The 24,513-nt window shown below is 45.4% G+C and overlaps 1 protein-coding gene across 1 annotated transcript in view; it reads right to left on the bottom strand.

Annotated features, from left to right (window-relative positions):
* Positions 1–24,513, bottom strand: part of SDK1 (sidekick cell adhesion molecule 1) — a 382,632-nt gene that overhangs the window by 2,256 nt on the left and 355,863 nt on the right. The window contains exons 38-44 of the mRNA XM_054270739.1: positions 22,991–23,128; positions 19,780–19,941; positions 18,520–18,645; positions 10,267–10,431; positions 7,427–7,564; positions 5,387–5,507; positions 5,055–5,184 (exon numbers count right to left, since the gene is read on the bottom strand). Coding sequence (XP_054126714.1) covers positions 5,055–5,184; positions 5,387–5,507; positions 7,427–7,564; positions 10,267–10,431; positions 18,520–18,645; positions 19,780–19,941; positions 22,991–23,128 — 980 coding nt within the window. The remainder of the gene's footprint in view (positions 1–5,054; positions 5,185–5,386; positions 5,508–7,426; positions 7,565–10,266; positions 10,432–18,519; positions 18,646–19,779; positions 19,942–22,990; positions 23,129–24,513) is intronic.

Raw genomic sequence — 24,513 nt, 5'->3', positions numbered from 1 at the left:
GAGCTGAGAAATTTTTCCCAGTGCTTTCCAAATGTGAGCAAAGCAGCTCTTTACAGCTTTGCAAAACTTCCTTTCCACTATTACCCAGGCTTTGGCTCTTCAGGAACTAGGTACTGTTTGATTTTTAAGAATGAAAAGCTTCAGGTGCCTTGACAAGTAATTACTAATACAACAAAGCCCTACCAGCATTTCATAATTACTCCAGAAGGAACAGAACAAGCCTGTCTCCTAGAAAAACACTCCTTTGCACCAGCTGCCAGGCTTGGGAAGCCAACACCCGACTCCCTCCAAAGACCTTCCTGAACAGGTGGTTTTTGCAGCATTCCTGGAATATCCCCAGATCTGGGCTACTTCACAGCCAGTGGGTGCAGAGAGCAGCTCCAGAGTCTTGGCACTGCTGCCAGGAGCATCCTGCCAGCACTGCCCTGTCTGTTTTTGCAGGGGGCTCCAGCAGGAGTGCCATGGATGGCTGCAGATGTGGCAGCATGGCAGGGCCTGGCAGCAGCAGCTCAGGCTGGTCCTCAGCCAATTTCACCTAAAGATCCCCAAACCCTCTGGTTCACTCTGTCCTCAGCAGGAAACAAGTTATTGCACTCTGCATCAGTCTCCAAACATGATGCTGTGTGTCCATAGTGCAATTTTAAGGTAAATGCCTGGGAAGCTGAGGGATGATGTGGAAGAAAAGTCTCTGCATCCTGAGCAGAGACAGGATTGCTCACCAGAAGCAGCACCCAGAGGTGTGAGCTCCTCCAGCTCCTGTGTTGTGCTCTCTCCATTAAAGGTACAAGGCGCTGCTCTGCCATGGCCTCTGACTCCTTCCCCTGCCCAGCATCACTTTCACAGACTCAGACACTCTCAGCCACCCAACAAGGAAACAGAGCCCTGCTGAACAGAGGCATCACAGCTGAGCTGAGGTGGCACAAGCATGAGGAACAAAAGAACCCCCACAAACTTCTGGTGGCTCTTCATGAATCTTCCTGATGTCCCCACAGATCCTCTGTGTCTGTTGGATAAAGCCAACTAAAAGCTGGAAAATGCAAAGAAGCATGTGACATGACTTTATAGCTGTAATAGTACTTATGCAGCCACTCGAGCTCTGTCCATCACAAGCAAAGAAACCACTCACTCACAAAGCTAATATAATTTCTGTTCCTAAGCCAATTCTTTCAACATTGCCAGAAGTCAACATAATAAAGAGAAGAAATCCTGGGAACACTTTAAGATGAGCTGCTACCATTTGAAATATGGTGTGCTCAGATTTGCCATGAACTGAAAGAGGGAATTTAAAACAATACCACTTGCTGATAATTTTTCCACTAATTAGTTCATTATACCAACTGAAAGGGAACAATAATTTGGTGTAAATAAAGCCAGGGTCTTTCAGAAGGAAAGACTGTCATGAAGCATAGGGCTGCAGTAACTTCAGCCATTCACCATCATTCAGACTGATGCTGGAAAGGATAACCTGCTTGTTAGTGTTGATACAACAGGTTTTTTCTGTATTTCTTTCAGGACAGGCAGGAACTGACTGTTTTGTCCGTGTTTCTGAAGTATCTCCTAAGGTCTGCTCCCAGCAAGACTCCAGTAACCACTCCTTATCAGCAAGGAAAGCTCTAAACTGGCATTCCACAGCCCGATGAGAATCAAGGAGAAGTAAGATAAACCTGTTTAGCATGACAATACAGACAGCTTATACTAAAGGATTACTCTTTAGTGGTTTTTAAACTATTGAGTAAATAGAAATGCTGCAGGGCTTTTTGCTTTGTTTTCAGTTTTCTCCTTTCCCTGCGACTGTGGCTGTGTTACCTTGGAAACCTCCATAGGCTGGAGCGTGATTGGGTGTGTGGTGACATTACACACTGTCAACCAAAGGTGCATGGATGCCTAAGAAACAACAAATACAGAAAATGAGAGGCTACTGAGGTATATTTTTCATAGTATAAAATGCTCAGAGGCAAGTCAGCCACCAGAGTTGGCTGGCTTAGTCAGTGGGAAATGTGATAATAAATTTGATAATAGTTCCAGTTATCCTTTTAAGTGACTACAAAAGAAACAGCCTTATAAGATTACTTCTAAAAATGTAGATAACAGCAGGAATTTTTTTTTTTTGTTGGCCTGAAATAAATATGCTGTAAAAGAGACAACCCAGTATGCAAAATATTTCTCTGGACATGGGAATCCACTCTTATTTTATGCGTCACCTGCAGCTGGTTTCCACATAGTGGCCAACTTGTCAAAATCACTGAAGAGCTTTACTGGAAACAAGTTAAACCCTGTTTCCTCTGAAGTGTTAAGTGGAAATGAGTATCTTCCTACAGAGCTGAGAAAGCCAAAGCCAGTCAAATTGCAGACAGCAGTGGGAAGGCCAGAGCATCCATCACTGACTGATAATGTGTGCACCCTATGAGAGTATTTTCTCCTGGAAACAGTTTTTGGGAGACCACAAGGACACGTGAGAACACACAAACGTGCACCAGCCTCCCCTCTCCTCCTGCTCTTCCTTGGCTGGATGACACTGCAGGTACATCATCAGATTTCTATACATGGTGAACACCAAATTTTTTCAGATTATCTGTCCAGAGCCTTGTCCACTTCACTCATTAACTAAAAGCCTATTATTATTAATCATTTGGAATTTATACTCATAGCAGTCTCCTGCTCCGTACCTGCCAATTAAACTTCTTTAACCTCATTAACAGTACTGGTGCTTGGCTTTCAGGACATGGAATAAGTTCACCACTTGATTTATGAATATTAAGAGTCCTACTTGATTTCCTCTTTGTTTCTGTGTGTCTCTCCCCTCCAGGAGGGAGCTTGGAAGAATGATTCCAGGCAGATGTTTTTTAAGTGCAGTCAGTCAGTCAGCCCAAGAGTTCTTCATGTTCAGTAAACCCCAGGAGACTTGAAGCCAGTGAGCTTCCTTCTTTTCCATATAAAATCTTGACACCTCAGGCAACAGCATAAGACTAAGCAGTAACATGGTGACAAGTGGATTGAAGGCAAAGGCGCAGGTTTTGTCCCTGCCTGCCCTGATGTGCATCACATTAAGCAAAATTTGAGACCCACACACAGATGTGTTAGAGGAAAACAGCATCAGGACCCTCTGCTGCAGAGGACCAAACCCGGGTAGAGCTCTCACATGAAAAGATGTCTTTAAGTCTTCATCTAATGGCAAATGTTTCTGCCTGCTAAGACAGATGGAAAATCTGAAACTCTCAGAAAACAGAGCTTGTCTATTACGATCTCCTCTGAGAACAGAAACGAAAAGAAAATAAAAGACAAACAGGAAGAGCTAATAGGTACAGGAACACTTGAAAAGAGAGTGGTCAGTCATCTATGCTCACCTCTGCCCCAGCCCACCCTCACCTCCTGTCTGCACCTGCCAACATAAACAGCATTTCCAGGCTGATCAAAAGGCAGCATCTCCTACTGCTACCTCTACTGGGAGCATATTAACATTTCATGACTAAAAACACTCCCCACTACAAAAAACCCCAAACAAGCATCAAAGACATTATACAGGCAGGCTGCATCTCCAAGCCCCAAGGAAAAACAGGGGCATATTTTATGCACAGACTCACGTGCACACCCACATTCACAAAAACACCAGAATCTCAACTGAGACCTTCAGCCTTGACAGCAATATAGCAGTAAATAAACAATATCAATAGCCTGAGGAAAAAAACCCCAAAATCACACCATTCCCTGCTGTACAAACAGTGCATACAGAAGGCATAATGACACCCTGCAAGGAGACTTCTGCACATCACCAGGAAATACCACACGGGACATTGAAATTAATGTCAAAAGGTGCCAGTGCTAAATTCACGATCATGCTCAGCAAACTGCTTTAATGACAGGTTTAATGCTGGGTTGTTACAGTGACATGACCAAAGCACTGTGGGTTTAATCTGGAGGGTAATGCTGGAGCGTTGCAGAGACAGCAGCTTGAGCTGCACCAAGGAAAGCTGCCTGCACGACGGGTCGGCCACAGGGCAGCACAAAGCAGCAGGCTGTCGGTGGTAATTAGCAGGAGGTGAGAGCTAGGTAGCCAGCAAAAGCAGCTGTAGCTGCAGGTGCAGAAAAGCTCCAGATGAAAACTGTCATCTTCTTTCACGACTTGCTGCCCGTGATATTTTCTTGCTGGAAGGGTCAGGTTTGGCATGGTTTGGCCCACTGCTCGCTTCTTGCGCTGTCAGTTCGGATTCATCAGGATCTCAGCTGACAGCGTCTGATTTTAGAGACAGATTTACCTTTCTGGATCTCCTCTGAAGTCTGTCTATTCACCCATGGCCACTGCTGGACTTTCACAGCCAGCAAGCACTTTCTTCCCTCTTACAGGGAATGTGGAACACAAGATGGAGCCCTGCCAGATGGATAATGCTGGCAAACACCCACCTTCTGTGGAGAGCAGTCTACAGGCAAGGCTGGGGTGTTCAGAGAGCTGGATGCTGGGCCCTCACAGCCATGACCAAGTTACTCACTCCCCACCTACTCCCTCTGTAACCAAGGCAGTGGCTGTCACCACTCAGGCCACTCTTCTCACTGGTGGGGTGTGCTGCAGCTGTGAAACTGCAAACCAAATTCCACACTGCAGTCAGTGCAACAGTGCAAAGCACACCTCACCTTTAACCTCATCCAGAAGACAGTAGCTGGTTATTTTGCAGCAGATGTGTGTTTTCCCAAAATGCTCCAAGTTTATAGCCCACAGACAGAAGGGGGTGTACAGATGATCCTTGAGAGAGGTCAGCACTCACTGTCTGACTGATTGCACTTATCTTTCCACTTGAATCTGGAAAACTGAATATCTGCCAAGGCCAGGTCTGGAATCTGCCCTGGCTGGGTCCTGCTTGTCATTCTTTCCTTTGATATTTTTATTTTAAGATGTGATGCAAACAGCCTGGTGAATTGAACCTTTTAAAATCCCCGAGACAGACAGTGACCACACAGCATGATGCAGATATGGGACTGGAACTTCAAAGACTTGCCAGGATTCAGCATGGAAATGATTATCTGTGGTGTCTGTGCAATGTGAGGCAGAGGGAAATCCTTACCTCTGACTCTGACACCTCCAGGGGCTTCTCATTGAGGCCCAAGCCCTCGGTCAGCACAGCCCCGTTGTACTTGTTGCAGATATCCTCATCAGAGTAGTGCAGCCCCCCTGGGCTTGGCCGAGGAGGAGACCTAGGAAATGCAAAGGATGAGTGATTGGGATGTTGTTATTCCCCTGGAGTTAATGAAATCGTGCTTAGAAGCCAGAATCACAAGCTTGAGGCAGAGACTTGGGTGTTTAAGTCCTCCCTGGATTCTTCAGTCTCTCCCTTTTGCCTCCTTAACAGCGCTTGAAAAAAGACATTCCAAAAGCACAGCATTCCCAGCTTCTTACCTGGTTCCATTCTTCTTTGAGAAGGTGCTCTTGATGTTCAGGTGTCTGCTGTTGAGCTCCAGAGCAGTGAAGCCTCCGTTGTCCAGGGTGACTGACTCTTCCACGTTGGAGATGGTTTTACCTGGAGCCAGGAAATGAAAGGTTCAGTTGAAACAAAAACACTTTTTCCCCAAATAGAACTGCAGGAGCTAACTTGTCCTTCTTTCTGTTTTATGACATCATTAATTATTTGAAATTCTCTTTACTTTTTCTCCTGGCAAATGAGAACAGAGTGAAAGCAAGGAATGTATAAGGAAAGTGAAGGGGCAGAGGAAGTCAAAAGAGGAGAAAGGAGTCATGGATGGATGGATGGATTTCATTCAGAGACAAGTATCTAAAATAGCACAGATAAACTGTGCTTCAAAAATGCTTATTCTTGATTTTTGACTATAAATAGAAACCTGATAACTAATTTAGGTGGCTACTGAAGATGTCCTTAATCAGATGCTGTAAATCCCATTCCACACTGATTGGAGTAAAGCAAGGGAAAGTAAAACTAGAAAAAGAGGAAAAGGAGAGAGAAAAGAGGCAGGAAAAAAAGCAAGAGGAAGGGCAAGTGGGTAGCAAATGGGAAAAGCATGCCACAGCTGAAATGGGGATCAGGCAGGGAGAAATCACCAGACAATGTAAGGCAGGAACAGGGACAGGATGGCAAGAAGAAGGAGAATACAGCCCAGTATATTATTTCTTGTGATCAAATCTAGCAGGAGCTTGTTCTGTGCTGTGCTCATCCTTTGTCATCCCAAAGGTGTGAGCTGAGCCCGTGTCCCAGGGAGAAGGGCTGGCTGCCACTTTGCAGCAGACAGGTGCTTTATCCTCAGCTTCAATTTCAGTGCTGCATTAAGGCTCTGTGAACATGGATATCTGACAGCACAGGTCAGACCAGCCTTTTCATGTCTGTCCCCCAAACACAGTAAAACTAAGAAGATGAGAGATTTCCTATGGGCTGTGCATACAAATATATAATAGTATTAACTTGGTAAAATGCCACGGTATTCATACATCTTGTATCTCATGGGACTGAAATCTGATTTCTAACACTTGTTAGAAGTGAATTACAAAGAAAGAGAAGACCTTCACTTTGGGACTGAATTACTAAATACTGCCTGGAAGACTTCATTACATTAATCCCTAAGAACAGGTAGTGCAGAGACCCATCCACCTGATCCTTTTCATTAATGTACCTTTTCTGGCACCTCCTGGCATCAGAGAAATTTCCTGCTGCAGGTGGAGGAGGCTATCAGAGAAATACACATGTGAACAACCCTTCCAGGACTTTATCATGTGGGGAGAAGAAAAGTAAAAACAATATTCAGAGCTCAAGAATGAGGCTTTCTTCAAAGGGGACTATTTGACATTCCAAGTTAGAGAGCAGGTAACTCCTGTTTCCTTTCAAGAAAGGAGACTGGTAAAAATCATCACTAAAGGAAAATTCAAAGCTTGGTTCTCACTGTATGTTAAAATCTAACAGGTCCAGATAACCAAGACACCTCCTGGCTGCTTGGCCCCCAGCCCAACAACTGCAGCTTGACTTAGGGAAGGAATGTGAGATGCAGGGCACTCAATATAAAGGAACAGTGATATAGCCCTCACACACAGAGGTTCAGAATATCTGCACTGGTACAGCCATGGAAAAGCAGAATCTTTCTCCTTCTCCCCGTCTATCAGGGATTTATGCCAAAGTTAAACAAAGGCTCAGCTAATTCCTTATTTATTCCTTATCTGCCAAGTGTTTGACCCAGACTCCTTGGCTTTTACTGCAGTCCCTGGGACCTCCAGAGTCTGTCCTGTCTGAGCTGGTCAGTGTCCAAACTCTGATCCAGTGGGGCTGGGGGCAAAAGCCATTTCTACCAAACCAGACAGCAAAAAGTTCCAAGTCACCTGCCAAGCAAAATAGCTCTAAACACAGTCCCTGCTGAGGGAATCAGAGGTTCAAAGGAAAGGCATCTCTAATTCCCACAGCTTTTGAGACTTTTGCACAGCACAGAGATGGTGCCTTACCTCCATTGCAGTTCTTGTACTTCTTGCTCTGGCCGTGCAGGACCAATGCAAACACCACCAGCAGGATGAGGATGAGGCTTGAGAGAGCCATCACCAGCAGAAACCACCACTCCTCATAGAAAGGGGCTTCTGTTTGTGCTGAAAGAGCAAAAAACAAATAACAGTTCCTCTTTATGCCCCTTTAAAATTTTCTCTTGTTCCCCACAGGGAATGATGACTGGTGCTGTGGAGAGGAGGGGGTTCAGACTCTCAAGGGGCTTGCTGACCCTTCTGAGATGGCAGAGAACAGGAGCACATCACAGCTCCAAGCCAGAATCCCAGGATGGTTTGGGTTAGAAGGGATCTTAAAGCTCATCCAGTGCCACTCCCTGCCATGGCAGGGACACCTTCCACTATCCCAGGTTGCTCCAAGCCCTGTCCAACCTGGCCTTGGACACTTTCAGGAATGCGGCAGTCACAGCTTCTCTACAACCAATTCCCTCTCTACAAGCACCTTTCATACCCCTGGAGCAGCTCCAGAGGCCCTTAGCTAAGCTATCACCAGGAGAAGAGAGGCAGGTTTCTTCCCACAGCTCTGCACACCTACATTTATTGACCATGGCAGGTTTAGCACTCCTGGGTCAAGGGAACCACTAACACACGTGCCATGACCCATGATTACTCCACTTTTTGGGATGCTTACCTTGCCAAAATGCTGCTCAGTGGCTCTTTGAAAAATACAGCTAGTGCCAGGGAACAAAGCACACTTGGTTCAGCATCTTTCAGTACCTCCATTAACTCCAACTTCCAACATTCACTGCTACTCTATATCACTTCTCCATCCACTGAGCCAGGCCTGATGTGCAGCACAGGGATATCAATTCAATTGCCTGGATTTTGTGCAGTCTCAGGTAATTTCACCCCATGTGACCTCAAGTGGAAACACAAAATGACACTAACTTCCTCTTTCTGGAGTTACCTCGCCAGTCTTGGTTGAAAGTAATAAGTATTGTTGTTTTCTTGCAGTGATATTCTCTTTGTCCTCCCGTGAGCTCCCTCAGCTTTGGGAAAAAGTGCAGCCTCTGAGCACGAGCCAGCAGTTGACATAATTTCCCTGTAGTCCTTAAGGTGGAACACCACCTGGCAGGAATGGGTGATGCCAGGAGAACAACCCAACCCCTCACTATCACCACACCCTCCTTCCCTCTTTCCCTGACTGTCCCAAGCCTGGATCTGAATAAAAATCTGTTTTAAGCCCAACGATATGAGCTCAAATTTGTTCCAGATCACTGGGTATTCTGCAGCAGGGAAAAACAGCCATGCTCCTTCTTTGCTAGGAGGTCAGTCCAGGCCAATAAAATCCTAGAGACAAACTGCACAAGCCATGCTGGGATGAGCAGATTCAGGGCAATTTATACCTCCCTGTACCAGCTGAAGTGGCCAGCCTAAAATGCTTTATACTTTTATGGCTGTGAATCTCAATGGAAGCCTCTTACTTTCATGCAGCAATTTGAGAGGAACACTGAAGCATCAAAAGGAGGCGAATTAAATAGTTCTATTCAAGTGGAGAACTTACAAACAAGCAGTTTATTTATAGAAAGCATCACAAGGAGACGCATGCCCTGCTTCAGAGGAATAATGTCTTCGAGCAAAGGAAAGACTGACATGATTGCTGGTCCTTTACACTGTGTTACAGCCTCTCTGAAACCCCAGACAGGAAAAACACTGACTCTTGGTGTTTGAAGTGGGTTGTCCATGCCCTTGTCCTGCAGAAGAAAAGCAGGGGTAGCACTCACAGTGAAATCCATGGAAGCTCTCGCGGGGTAAGTGGTTAATTGTGTCAGGACAAGCGCAGCAGCCGCCATGGCGAGAGCAGCACTTGCTTCTCCTGCCTGCTGGGGAGTTGTTGAATGGTGTTCATGCCTTTCACTGGAGCAGCAAAGAGATAAAAGCCACTCCAGATACTGGAGCACTGCCAGGTTCTCAGGACTCTCCAGAATTTTGAATCACAAAGCCGCTTTATCAGGTTCTTTTATTCCCCTTGTCTTTGCTGACACAGCAAGGATGAAACCGATGGCTCAAAAGCAACCTGGACTAGAGCAGGGGAAGAGGAGACCCAGCAAAGCCCTCCCAAGGGCAAGGTCTCTCACCTCACCACAGGCCAAGGCACTCCAGCTGCCCAGCCCAGGCAAGCTGAGAGGAATTTGATTTTCAAGGTATTCAAGCCCTTTCAGAAAACCAGAGGGCTGGGCTGCTCACAAAGATTTAGGAAGCGTGTTTAGGTCATGGCCCTGTAACTGGGAGTAAGCACAGAGAGCAGGGAGAGTGGGAAGAGCCCCAGAGCACCACAAATGAGCTGCTCTGGTGGAGGGGGACTGGAGGCATCACACTGGAACAGGACTGCCAGCACAAAGGATTGTCAGGAATAATGTGAAACTACACTTCTGTATTTGTGAGAGCTAAAGACAAAGTAACAGAACATGTTTACCAGAGTCCAAAGTTAAAAAAAAAAAAAAAAAAAAGAAAGCAGAGCAAACAAAAACCAGACTGAGAATGGAGAAAAAGCAAACAAATTGCAGACTCTACAAATTAGCCTTATGACAAGAGATCTGACATAAACAGTCTGAGTTGTTCTTTATCAAGCTTCAAAATGGCACATGCACATTTTTCTTCTTGAGAATCAAACATACTGTAATTTCAAACCTTAATTCACCACTGTATTACTCCAGTTTTATCCTAAAACAAGCTGCCCTTGATTATTTCCTGCAACTAGAGAGTCTGATTTGTTTGTTTTTCCCCTCTTCTCCCTCAGCCTCAGGAAATTCCAGTGAAAAAGACTTTTAAAATAAATCCATGATTACCTGATACTGCCACAGAAGGAACACTTGGCTCTCCATAGCCAAACTCGTTGACAGCCACCACCCGGAATTCATAGGTGACTCCTTGTCTGAGCTTGTCCAGGCCCACTGTGTAGGAGGTGGCGCTGCGAGGGATGTCCTTCACAAACATATCCCAGAGTCCTTCATCTAGGAGAGCAGCAAGGAGAGAAATGGCATCAGCTGTGTGCCCTGGCACTCCCACCTGCTCTGTCAGAGAGGCTGTCACCAATGTCACCAGTGCTGTGCTGGAGCCACAGGCAGGGACACGCTCACCTGGAGGCTGCCCTGTGGTACACACAAATGTGAGGGTGCCCTGAACACCCCATCTGTGAATGCATTTATTCAGGATGGGAGCTTTTCATAGCCCAGATGGAAGAGGTCTTCTAAAATCAGCAGCAGCACCCACAGAGACCTGAGCTGGCTGGAGCAGCTGCCACTCCCTCCTGACTGGGTTAGGTCACCCATCAGCACATCTGGCATTTGAAAGATCACGTAAACCAAAGGCAACATTAATGAGTCCTGATCACAAAGGTTCTGCTTGCCTTTTACACTGCAACATTTGCTTTGTTGTTGAAGCATTCAAGTGAGGCTTAGACTAATGTAAGTCCTGGGAGGCTCTGTGGTGCCAGGGGACTGGTGTCACTGAAGTGCTGCTTGCTCCATGACAGCAACAGTGATGAGTCCTTTGCATGGCACAGAGCTGGTGCTGCACTCTGTGCTCTGCAGTTTTAAACAGAAATGAGTTTTGTTTATTTTTATAAAGCTGTTGAAATTATTAGAAGCACAATGCCATTCTGATGGGAACATTTCATTAGGGTAATCTTGGCTCTCCACAGCCATAATTACATTAATCCTGATTCACATCCTGACCAGGCACCATTCCCATCCCTGATCCACACCTGTAACCTCACATTCACTTGACTACAATGGAATGAACTTTCAACGAGATGGATGCTGGTACCAGCAGCAACAAAACCAACTATAATTTAAAATACCACTCAGAAATTTTGAGGGCAGGAATCAAACATTAATCTGACTGATTAGTTTCCCAGTAATAATTGGTGCCCAGCATTTCTGCTGAGAAAATGGAGTCTCTGTCTACAGATGGGGCCAAACCCTCAGCTCTCCTACTCAGCGCAGCTCTCACAGACCTGACCTCACAAGCATCCCATTGGGCTTTTACTTTTAGCTATCAAAGCTGTTCCAACAATACCTATTTTGCTCTCCATGTCCCACAGCAGTGGGAATAGGATGACAACCTCTCCACAGACAGGACTTCAGTGTGGGAGCTGCCTGCTTTGAAAGACAGCCTGCACTGCGTGGCTCGGCAGCAGCAGGACTTCTGTGGCTCGAGGTGTTATCAAGGTAACAATAAAGCAGGAGCAGCACTGTTACCCTCTGTGACTCGTTCTGCTGCTGCAGTGTGAGGCAGGAATCTGTCCTCATTTGCTTTGCCTTTACCTGAGTGTAACCTAATTGGAGTCACTGCAGCGATTCCAGAATTGTGCTGGTGTAACAGAGCAAGATCTGGCCCTCAGCCTGCTCCTGTGCCACAGGGAATAGCAGCAAAGATGGATTGATTAACACTGCAGGTGCATTTCCATGCGAACGTTTTAGCTTTGGCACCAGTAAATATTGGCTGGGTGATTTGCACCGCGCTGCACGTCTGGTGACACACACAATGAGTAACAGCCCCAAAGTACAGCTTTGCTGGTCAGGAGGATTGGCAGTCTCAGCAGATGCAAAAAGCAGGCTTGCATTGTTATTGTTCCAGCTGCATTTGAGAAACACCAAAGAACAATAAAAATAGGTAATTTTCCTGCCACGCTTAAAACTCGGACCAATACATTATTCACCAGCATGATCAGACTATAATGAAGTTATCATAATGTACCATTGTTATGTATTAGCTGGGTATTACAATGGCTGTAAAACAAGAGATAAAATATTGACTTCCCTTTTACAGGGCAATAGAAGCTGAGATTATTTTACCACATAAAGTTACAATGTAATAAAAACAAGAGTTTGGGATTTAGTTTCTCTGAAGAGGGTGGAGTGAGGGATGCATTTTCAAAGTTGGATTGTTGCAGCCACCAATACTCAGAAGATGCATCTCACGACTATAAAATATTGCCATATTTGCTAGAATTGCCTAAGCTTTCATAAACACATTTGTAAACAGCAATAAGAGAATTTGAGCCCATTGTGAATTGTCTGAAAAGCAATTTGTTTGCATTCAAAGCCACTTAAATAGGGGAAGAAAAAGCAACAATAAAAGTGAATGTTCAGCACTCATTACAACAAACACAACTGTTCAGACATACACTTTCTCACTCATTTTCTCAAACCTATCAGGGTGCACAGTGCAGAAAACCCAACAGACCAAGAAGTGTATATTTAAGTGCTTTGTGAAGCTTGCAGTAAGTTGGGAAAATCACCCCTGAGAGTTCAGCATTGCATTTCCTCCTCTCCATCCCCTTGGCCATGGTGGTGATGGTGTGGGGCAGCAAAGGATGCTGGTGGATGTTTCTTCAGAGACATTTCTGTCTCACAGGGACTCAGAGATGCTCTGGCTGGTGGCCATGTAGTCACTGACCCATCTCCCTTTCATTCCCTGAAAGAATCTTTGTCAAAACTTTGTTTTTTTCCTTGGGGTAGGTCTGTCAGTGCTGAGTTAATGGTTGGACTCAATGACTCTGAAGGTCTTTTCCAACCTTAATGATTCTAAAATGGGACCCAGCTCATTATCCCTGGGTTCCAGAGAGGTGCTGATGCAGCTACAGTGGACAGATGTCCTACATCTTCCCTACTGCTGACCCTAAGCACAGCATAGCCTGTGGCTTCCCTAGCCCTGGCCAGCAAGATTTTTAATTCCAGAGCCTCAATTAATTTATCTTATATCCATCTGGAACATCCAGACCCCTCTTTGTAAACAATGATCACAATCAGATATATCCAAACTAAAAAATCCCTTTATTCCAGTAGTCAACTTTGAGATTAAATATTGAACACACACTTGTGAATTCCTTCAGTGCACCTCTCCCTCCATCCTCAAAACCTCAAAACCAGGTATGCTGTAAATGTTAGAAGCTCAGCTGAAAGAGAATTCATTAGAAGGTCACCCGTGACAGCAAAGACTGGCCTTTCAGTTCAGTGGAAGATCATTAGTGCACCATACACAGCATTTTCTGCTCAGTCTAGGGAGGAAAGGTGCACATGCCATGGCTGGGACATCAGCTGGGTATTAACTCTTTGAAACCACCGGGAAGAGCAAATTTGCAACACTAAACAGGGCTCAGGTGCAGGGCTCAGAGGGACATCCCCAGGGAGGCTGCTTTGCTTTTTCTTTTCAGTCACATCAGTCCCCATCTTCACTCCCCACGGCCTTTCACTGGGAACTCAGCCTCTTTAAACATGTGATGCAAAAGCAAGCACTCCTCAAACAAGAAAGATTTTCCTTTGCTCCTTGTTTCTGTCAGTTTTCCCCAGCCCTGCCTCATCCTAACTCCTGCTGATGGGAGATTTGCTCTTCACCTCCCAGCCTCGATGCCTCTGTCCCATCTGAGCCTGAGGTTCAGGCACGGGGAGAGGATCTGAGTGCCAGGGGAAGGTGAAGCCACCTCTGCCCTAATGCTGTGTCCAACCCACATTGGAGAGGAGCTGCTCTGCTCCCGTGGGCCAGCCCGGCATCACAGGCCATTAATCAGGGTCTCCATGCTAAATAAAGCTGTCACTCAGCAAGGGAGGCTCCCAGCTCCACTAAATCCAGCCACTGACAACCCAAGACATAGAGAGCTGTCAGTTATTTTAAACACCAGCCATCCCCACTCAGAGCAGGAGAACTGGGCCATAAAGCTCCCTCCTAATTACACATTAGAAGGTTTATGAGGGGAGAAGCTGCTGAGAGTTAAGGCCCGCTGAAAGCCACTGGTGATCCTCCTACAGAGGACACAATTAAAACGGGGCTGTGTGTTTGTCAGAGGCAAAGGGCTGGATTATCATGCAAAGCAGTGGAAGGACAAGAATGGGAAGTGAAGGCTGACAAACTGTCAGCCCCGGTGTGTCGCTCGGCAGCAGAAGCGAAAAAGGCCCCATGGCAGATGCCGGGGATGCAGCTGCACCCTTCACTTTGAATTTACTGACTTATGCTGGTTCCTGTCCATGTCTGACACTGCGCTCCCTCATTTGGTTAAAAATAAATAGAAAAGGAAGAAAACAGAAAAACACTACTCAAGGCACCAGAAAGGAAACTCAAGTGAGAGCTGCCCTCAGGGCGTGGGAAGCAGAGCCCAGCATTTATGAAGTAGACAATTCCCGCTCCAAGTAGATGGGTTCTTTCCCTAAATGTCTGTTGCCTTCTTGGAACTCATCATCTTGAAAGCTGGAGAGAGACTTTTTACAAGGGCATGGAGTGACAGGACAAGTGGGAATGGCTTCAAACTGCCAGAGGACAGGGATAGATGGGATATCGGGGAGAAATTCCTCCCTGTGATGGTGGGGAGGCCCTGGTACAGGCTGTACAGAGAAGCTGTGGCTTCCCCATCCCCTGAAAGTGTCCAAGGCCAGACTGGATGGGGCTTGGAGCCACCAGGTCCAATAGCAAGTGTCCCGGCCCATGGCAGGAGGGTGGAACTGGCTGATCTTTAAGGTGCCTTCCAATCTAGACCATTCCATTTAGATGCAATTTCCTCCCAGTTGCCTGACATCATCCCCTGCTTGGCAAAAGCACACTAAGCCCAAAATTGTGGTGGGGAGAAGAAGCAGAAAAAGAAATCTCCCTCTACTTGTCCTGGGTCAGGGAGGCTCTTTCTGAGGTGACAGAAGCCAGGAAAATGTGTCACTTATGGACATGGTTTAGTGGGGGACATGGCAGACTTTGGTTTATGGTTGGACTTGATGACCTTAAGGGTCTTTTCCAATCTAAATGGTTCTGTGGGGCAGATGGATCCAACACCTGCACAGCTGCTCTGCACAAGCTGATCATGGATGGATGTCTCATGGGGCAGCTCCACATCCAGGGGCTCTCCTGGCCTGTGGATGCCCAGGGTGTTTCACAAACACCTCCCTGGCAGACGGGGGTCACTGGGAAGGCAGCTCTGGGTGAGGCTGCTGGGAATGCACAGGCCACATGCCCACCACTAAAGCACAGTGACAGGAACCTTTGGGTGGGACCTGGAGCTGGGAAAAGAGGGGTGAAGCCAGCTTCTCCTTAACATCACTATGCCATTTGTCTTTTGCTCTGTATATAAAAGCTGAGGGCACAATCTATTCCCCATTCCTCAGCCAGCCCAGCTGATGTCTGGGGAGCACTTACAGTGGCAGAGACAGAGCCTGCTTAATTGCATTTCTTGTAATGCACAGGGAGCTAAACTGGAATCCATTTCTCTAAGGACAGAGAAGTTGAAGGAAAAGAAAAACTTTTCTGTTTCTGTAATGTCTTCCTCTAGCACAGATCACTCAGAAAAAAAAATTGGCTTGCCTGCTTCATCCCTGTGTGTGAGTGTACTCAAAATGCAGAGGAGGTACTGAGCCTGGTCACCTTCCATAAAGCCAGCAGAGAACAGGGAAATCAAATGAGCAGCCTCAGCTGCCTGCTGCCACCATTGCTAAACCCAGCAGGGCAGAGGAGCCCTGGGAGACACAGCAGGGCTCCGAAAAATTCAAAGGGAAGTGACAAAAAGGAGTAGGGTTTGCCATTTCTGACAGAAAGCCATCCTCCTACTCTGATGGAAGAGTCTTGGCAGGGAGCTACAGCAGGGAAAATGAGATGATACAGCATTTAACGTTTGGGGTAATGAGGCCTATAACAGACGACACTTGAGATGTGAAACACTAAGGTAGTGGTATTGCATTTAAATATTGGCAACAAGCTAAAGCTTTTCATCTGTCTGCTCAACGCCCCCTTTTTTGACCTCAGAAGGATAAATATCTTTTCCTTTCTTCATTTTATGGGAAGAACACAAGTCAACTGCTCTTCTCTTGGAACAACTCCTCCTTAAAAACAAAGGTTGTTCCAATCTGCACTCTACTGCCTGTACAAATTAACATGCAAAAGCAATTTCTTACAATGATAGTAAAGCAGGAGCTGCTCTGAATGACCAGCCCTGAGAGGAAGAATTAGCTCCTGCTTTTGTTAAGCTCGTAATTCAGATTTCAGACTCTTGTGTGCAGAGATGAGGAAGAAAAGCAGCACAGAGAGGAAGCCGAGGCTTGGGTGGAATAAGCAAATCTTCCAATTAGTCTGTCTCCTCTCCTGGATCACATTTCACGCTTCCTACAGCTGCAACCAGAACCAAGGATGAGAATCCAGCATACAAATGCCTAGTTCATTTGCTACAGCAGCATGAATAGGATTAAAATAATCTGAAGAGGAATTAAATGCCTCAACAGTCAGGTTGCAAGAGGGGGAGAATAAGACCTCTTGTGTGCATTTCCAGGATCAGTGGAGTGGGGCCAGCAGAAGTGACCCAGGGTTAATGCAGCTCAGACCTGCCTTGGAGGGACTATTTTCTTCCTACTCAAAAGGAGTGGGCCCCAAATCCTACATCCTCAGCCATGAGCTGTGAAATGTTTGTTCACATCCAACGGGGAGTCGAGGGGATGAGTTCCCAATGCCACCACTCGCACAGGCTGGATTTCCAATGCAGACAATCTGTACATGGGCTGCAGGTCTCCCCCTAAAATACTATGACTCACAGAAAACCTGGCTGGGGGAAATGTAAACTGGTAAGTGATTTTAAATGAACAGGTTTGGTTTAACTTGCTAACGATGCTGTTCAAATAAGAAAATATTTTTTACCCTTGACGAAATAAGCACAGAACTCAAAAAGCTGATGTAGGTGAAATAGAAGCACAGCAGTGTCATTCCACTAATTGAAAGCAAACTTGATCACTCTGGGAAACCCCAGTGCTTTGAGAAGGTATGTATTTCCTTTGCTTTTATTTTGAAAGCAATTGTCAAGTTAAATGACAGAAATAAGAAAGAATTTTTAGGATCAGAGAAGAGCCTCACTACAGAGCAAATTCTATCAGATGCAGGTATGAAAATCTGCATCTTCAGAGATGACCTCTAATTTTCTTACTGGTCTGGTTAAATACAAGTAAAATCATTGGTTTTAAATGCAACCTCACATTCAAGACACAAACAAGCTTCTAGATAATCAAACAGATAAGCATTCACTTAATCAATATATAATCAAGCAATATGCAAGCACCTAGAAGTGAAAAAGGAACAACCAGCAGCCAAGATGGTTATGTCAAGTATAGATCATGTCTAATTTTGTTCTGTGACAGAGTAGCAGACCTTGTCAATAGAGGGGAAAGAGCAGACATCATATATCCTGACTTCAGCAAAGCTTTTGACTTGGCGACAGTCAAACACGGCCTGCGTGGAACAAGGAGCTGGTGGAGGTACCACCAGCTGGAAACTGTACCCAGAGAGTGGTTATCAACATCCCCTGTCAGAGTGGAGGGAAGTTATCAAGGGAGATTACACAGAGGCCTGGCAGCACTCACTGGCTTTCCTTAATCACTTAGTTCCCAGGAAATCTGTGCTTTTTGAATTTGCAAGGGGGACCAAGCTGCGCTCAGGCTGGAGCACACACTGACTTTTAAAATTACCTTGTCCAAGTGGGGAAACATTCTGAGAAAAAGCAGAGAGCAGCTTCACTGAGATGCAAATCCCAGAAGCAAAGGAGCTCTGGGAAAGCACCAAGAAAAACTGTGGTGATGGGGGATTCCTCCTCCCTGCCTCAGTGCTCTCCCTGCAGAACAAATGGGGGAAGAAATGTGTATGTGCTGCTGAAGCCCTGGCCCTATTATTAACATTAAAACAGTAATTAGCTGCTGTGCTCTGCTGCAGAAGGAGACAGATTTCTATCTGTGGTCCTCAAAATACAGCTCACAAATACTTATTAGTCCTTGCTCCTGAAAGATGCTGTAAGCATTTAAATGAGTTTTAATTATTAACTATATTAGTTCATCTGTTGGATGATTTTCCAGTGATGTAGCACAGTGAAAGCTAGAGCAGTCGGGGTAATTTTCTGTGACTACTCCTAAAGAGGAGAAAATATGCTAAACTACATAATAAACCAGTAACATCTTAATACTGGCTGGAAACACATCCTCTCACAAAATGCCATTCCCTTACTGGGATGACAAACAACCTCTCCACTTTAGCAGGGGCTGAAGGAGGAGAACTGATGACATCAAACCCCTGCATTTCCTGGGGCTCACCTGAGGGTCGTGCCTCTATAATGTAGCCAGTTGTGGGTTTTTCTCCTGAATCTCCCTCAGTCCATTGCAGTGTCAGCCCAGAAGAAGATTTTGTCACCACGATTTCCTGAGGGGAGCCTGGAGACCCTGAAGGAGGAAAAGAGAGCAGCAAATGAAGGTGGCATTAAACTGCAGCATGAATTGCTTCTGCTGAGAGAGGGAAAAAATTATCTTGCAGTGTTGGTCAATAAATATGCAACATAAACCAGCTCTATGGGCTACTGACCTGATTTTTTCACTAGCTCCAGTACCAGCAATTACATTTCAATGGGGTTTACAGGTCATAGGATCACAAAATATTCTGAGTTGGAAGGGACCCACTAGGATGATCAAAGCGGCTCTATAGGGATTAACCCCAAGAATAAGGGGGAGGTTACACCTTCTGTGTTAAGAAGGCAAGAGAAAAAGGACTCTCATTTTACCCATTGCTGCTGCTAGTTCTCATTTCAGAGGTGAAACCAGCCTGTGAGGTTCATGGAGAGATTCATGGGGACAGGCACTGCCCACTGGCTTGGGAAGATGCCATGGCCATGTTAGAAAGGATTCCTGATCTACACTTGGTCTGTGGTGTGATGTGAGAGTTAGACTGGAAGTGGGAAACAAACAGAGCTGTGGCCACTGCACTGATGCTCTGTGACTTATCTGACAGGCTGGTATCATTGGAGGGCATTTACCTTGTTGGATTATCTGTTTATCAAAGTCACTGATCAAATAAGAAAACCAGCTCTGGGTACAGGCACCGAACCAGGCGGGGAACGCTGCCCTGCAGCTGCTCTTGACACAGCAGGAAATCCACAGATCTCTCTCTCTGCATAAACCAACGTGTCAGGAGAGAACAATTGTCAATTCTTTCTGGTTTTGCATCCAGGAACCTCTGCTGGTTTCAGCGGCTACTCCAGCTCTGCCTCCCACTACAGAGCAGTGCAGTCAGAATTATGCACTGTGCTGTCAGACTGCAGCTTGGAAATCCCTGGCTGGCCTGTTTGCATTATGATTTATTTACAGTGTTTTGTTTATTCACATGAAACTTCTAGGTTCCAGGAAAAAAGGAAACATGTTTTTCAGGGCAGTTGTGAAATGCACTGAATCATGTCCGGTGACTCAGCTTCTCCTCGGAACTGCAAATTCACGTGAAGCCCTGAGTTCACCATTCCCTGCTGGTGCCCTGTGTTTGTAGAAGTGATCTGTGGTCTGTAATTTGTTTTTATAGCCCTCCCTCACCTTCTGCTGGCCCAGCTGTGATGTTGGCTTGCAGTTCAGGTCCGTAGGCGATGGTTCGGGCTTGCACTCGGAATAAATAGGTGACGCCCTTGGTGAGATCCCGCACCTTCAGCCAGCGCTGCCAGTTCCCCTTGATGTCCACTGTCACCACCTTGCTCACCCCTGGAGCAGCCACACAGGTAAAAAAACAAGAGGGAGTTTCAATGAAAAAATAGAAATCAAGTGGAGCTTATTACATCTAGATGGTAAGTAAAATCATCTAACAGTTTGCTAAGAAAGTATTTCTTACAATTAGCGAGAGTTTAAGTAGTGATAATAGGCAATTTTCAGCACTGATAAGTATAATTAGAGTTTAAGCTTGATAAGTGGGTACTGACAAGGAAAAAACCTTACAACACATCTGGGAAATTACCAAGAGACTACATGTAACCTCAGTAATTATTCTGGGAAAAAAAGGAGGAGGTAAACGAAGAGGAGTTCACATTCCAGATTGCTTCGCAGGCAAGCATTTCTCTGTTGCTGCTTCCCCAAATAACCTCCAACACGGTCTGGAGGAGGAACAAGGGCCAGGTGTGTTCCATTCATCTCATCCTGCCATACCCACCATCCCCATGTGGATGCAGAGTGAAGGATGTGCAGCTCACCAGGACCTTGGGGCTCCAAATGCCATGGCAACAGGGGATGCAACCAAAGCACTGAGAGCTTAAACAAGGCTGGAGCTGTGACTTGTGTTCCATTCTTCTCACTCTCACAGAATTTTTCTTAGGGATCAGTGAAAATCAGAGTTGTTCCCTTCACCAAGGTTCATAGCTAGTTTCACCTTTAGGTTCTCAATGCTGCACAAAGGACAGAGGGGGAATGACTGGTTTGATAACAAAAAATTCTGGCTTTCACTGAAATTTTCCAGAAGCAATTCAATGGAAAGAGTGTGATTTATAAAAGATTTTATAATAAAAATTTCAAATTTAGAGAGTCTTTCTGGTGGTTTTTTTGGGTCTGTATATGTACATGACACATTTCAAACCAAGAAGGTAGGATAGGAAGTAAAAAAAGATTTTTCCTGCTAGAAACGGCTGCTTGCTAATTTATCTTTCTAAAAAATGCAGAAGGAAGAGGTTTTCAATCCAGATGCTAATTTTATGCAAATCAAGATGATACTTTCAGTTTTAATCACTTAAATAAAGAGTAATGTCCAAGCAATTTCTGTTCAAAGTTTTCTTCAAGATACAATTTATAACTCAGGGAATCTTTCCTTGGCTAACAAGGATGCAGTAAAAGTGCTCCCTCCTTCCACAGGTGAACTATTTCATTTCTCTGAGACAAATCAGGAGGCATTTGTCATTTTCAAGCTGTGTTCCAAAAAGGAAAAAAAAAATAAAACAAACCAAAAAACTGTTGAAAAAGGCTCTGGGGCAATCTTGTTGTCTATTATTGTGTAAAACATAACAGTGTAAAGCTTAAACAATAAAAGGTCAAGCAGGGATAAGACTGTGCTAAAGAACAGATTGTTGCTGGAAAGCTTGGAAAAATGGGCAGGTGAGGGGTGGCTGGTGAGTGGGAAGGCAAAAGGTGCCACCATGGGAGGATGCTCAGCTGGTGGAAAGTTAAAATATGAATGAGAAAAGCTCCAAAAGAAGGTCCAGCCCATCCAGGTGGGTGTCTGCAGTGCTCACATGGAGGAATTTGGGTTCTGGCCCCATATGGGCCATTTACTTCAGCTGGACTTGATGATTCATGTGGGTCCCTCCCAACCTGGAATATTTGCGAATCTGTGAAAATGATGGCATCAAGGAAGGGATTCTTTTCCATGGCAGGAGAATAAATATGTTTGCTGAAAGAAAAATGTTGGCACAAGAGCAAATGGTGGCCAAAGACTGGAAAATAAATATAGGCAAATATTTTGCATCTGAGGAAGAGCCCTCCATAACCTTCCTGATCACATCAGAAATCCTCCAGAGGGGAAGGAAAGACAAGCTGGAGTCAGGGGCAGCACAGGCAGAGGTGGGGAAGAGAGGAAAAGACAACAAAGGCTCTGAAGGATGTTAAGTCAAATACATGCAGAGAAAACATGATCTGACACTTCCATATTTTTAGGGGGGAAAAATGTATTCTTGAACATTTTGTAGGAATGAAGAAAAGGAAGGAAATGCCCGACCAGCCTGAACCTCCTTCATACCCTGTGCACATTTCTTGGTCAGAATTAGAAATGCTTCCTGTATTAGCTCTTTGTGCTGAGACCTGCCAGCCATAAAGGCTGACAGTGCTTTTATTCTGGTGTTTTCAATCCTGAGTTTAACTTTCTCTGTGCATGAGACATGGATATTCAGGCAACATAGATCATTATTCCTTACAGGAGAAGCAAATACAAGTGATTGATATCCTTATTTCTTTGGAAAAGAGTTTAAAATGGATTGGCAATGGTTGAAATTACTCTCCCTGCTGTCATGCTGCCAAAGCTGGACATCCTATTGAACTATTGGCAATCTACCAGGAATATAAAAATATTAATAAGCCCATCCACAAACTATGCCATCTTTTCTAATTCACCTTTGGAATGAATTTACATTTGTTTTCAGAGAAACTGCCAAATCCTTCTCTGTTGCTTTTCTGGCAAATTAATGAAATGTTTGTGGCCTGCACATTGTTGTGGTTTCACTGAACTCTGGTGCTGGGTTGAAAATGCTGCCTGAAAACTCTGTCTGAAGAGACACAGCCACATCTCTGTCCCGTTATCCTGCCTGTCACAGCAGAGGTGCTGCAGTGATGACCAGCACATCTGATGCCTGGGCAATCTCTGTGATAACAGAAGTGACACATGATGTGATAAACAACACAAATGTGCCTGACAACTATTCTGGGATGGAGCCTACTCAGCAGTTTCAAAGGCAAAGCGTGGAGACAATCAGGCACTCTCAGGCTGAGCTTCCTCTTCGCCCAGACCAGGTAATGAAGGCTGTAAAATGACTTTTCAAATCACACACACTATAGTTTGTGCAAGAAAATGAGAGAAGACAAGACAAAAGCTATATTCCACAATATTATGGCTCACTGAAGCATTTTGGCAAAAGTGGAATTGTTTTATTTACCCTTTGCCACCTGGCTTCTCTTGGAAAACAGCAGAGAGCAAGTAGAAAATTGGGCAGAGATGAAAGGTGCTGCAGCACCATTGTGTCATTTGCCATGAATATGTATGATCAGAGGTCTTTCTTACCCTGGACAGGAGCCAGAGGCTCGTAGACAACTCGATAACCCTGCAGGACTCCATTTGCTGCTGTTGGCTCGCCCCAAGACACGTTGAGGGTTGTGCAGGTGATTTCAGAGAAGGCCAGGAAGCTGGGAGCACTGGGTGCTGAAAGGATTGCACACAGATTGAATTGCAGCAGCAGCACTCAATCTAACATACATATATATTATAAAACATTGCTTTATTTGCCCAGCCTAAATCTAAAGGAAACAAGCTGAGAATGGGATTTGTCAGTTGTATCCAAATGTCCTGTAATCAGTCACAAACACAGCCTGTCCAAAAAATACAGTCAGTCAGCTGCAAAACTGAACCTCCAGAGCAAACAAGGAGAGAGGGCACGGAAGGGAAGGGCTCTCAGAAGGGTGCAATGGGAGCCACCTCATCTTCACAGCCACCACCAAGGGCACTGCCTTCACCCTGTGCCAGAGCATTCCCAGCACATCCAGCACTGGGACTGCTCAGCCTGACTGGGAGGCTGCTGATCCAGCTTAAAAAAAAAAAAAAATAAGGAGGAATTCTGAAATGCTTTGCTTTCACAGGACCATCAGGGCAACTTCCAGGCCCTAGAGATGAGCTCCTTCTGATTTCCAGGTGTGGCAGCAGAAACCAGAAACAAAGCCAGACTGCTTCCTTCTGGACCAGCTTAGTTTAGGGACTGGCCCTTCTGCCACTCTGTTTGCATTTCAGCTCTATCACTCCCTTTCCTCACACTCCACCTATTTTATACATTTTTTCCCCACTTTCAAGACTTCTGAGTTCAGACCAAGCAATCCAGGTCGGTTTCTACCTATGATGAACTCTTCCCAGTACAAAAGGATAGGAATAGTGAGGCCAATACCACAAGCAAGCCTTTGCCTTAAGTAATGAAAACAACTAAGTTACAAAAGGCTATAACACCACACCACATCCAAGGAAAAGACCAGCTAGTGTGGTAGAGCTCGGAAAACGCAAAAGTCTTAAAGTCCTTTAACTCAGAGGTTCAAATCCTCTCCCCAGCTTAACTCAAATCATCTCCCATGACTAACTACCCTCTCTTAACTGACCTCATCATAGCCCTCTCCTATGCCCTCCCAATCTTAATTGCAGTAGCCTCCCTCACGCTAGTAGAGCACAAAATCCTAAGCTATATACAAGGCTGAAAGGGCCCAAACATTGTTGATCCATTTGGGCTCCTACAACCTCTAGCAGATGGAGCAAAACTATTTATCAAAGAACCCATTCGACCATCAACATCCTCCTCAATCTTATCGCAACCCCAACACCAGCCTTACTACTAGCAATCTCAATCTGAACCCCAGTCCCCCTTCCATTCTCCTTAGCAGACCTTCACCTAAGCCTACTCTTCCTACCAATCCAAAGAGCAGTTCCCTGCTGCATGCCCCGTTTCCCTGGCTGTGAGCAGGACTCAGTTCCCTGCTGCATGCCCCGTTTCCCTGGCTGTGCCCAGGTGAGCAGGACTCAGTTCCCTGCTGCATGCCCCATTCCCCTGG

Source organism: Melozone crissalis, unplaced genomic scaffold (assembly GCF_028551555.1).
Source record: "Melozone crissalis strain CALT ecotype California unplaced genomic scaffold, PUWL_Pcris_2 ptg000012l_1, whole genome shotgun sequence".
In the NCBI taxonomy this organism is placed as follows: domain Eukaryota; kingdom Metazoa; phylum Chordata; class Aves; order Passeriformes; family Passerellidae; genus Melozone; species Melozone crissalis.
The sequence above is the reverse complement of the archived record's forward strand: the minus strand, read 5'-3'. Positions and strand labels throughout refer to the sequence as shown.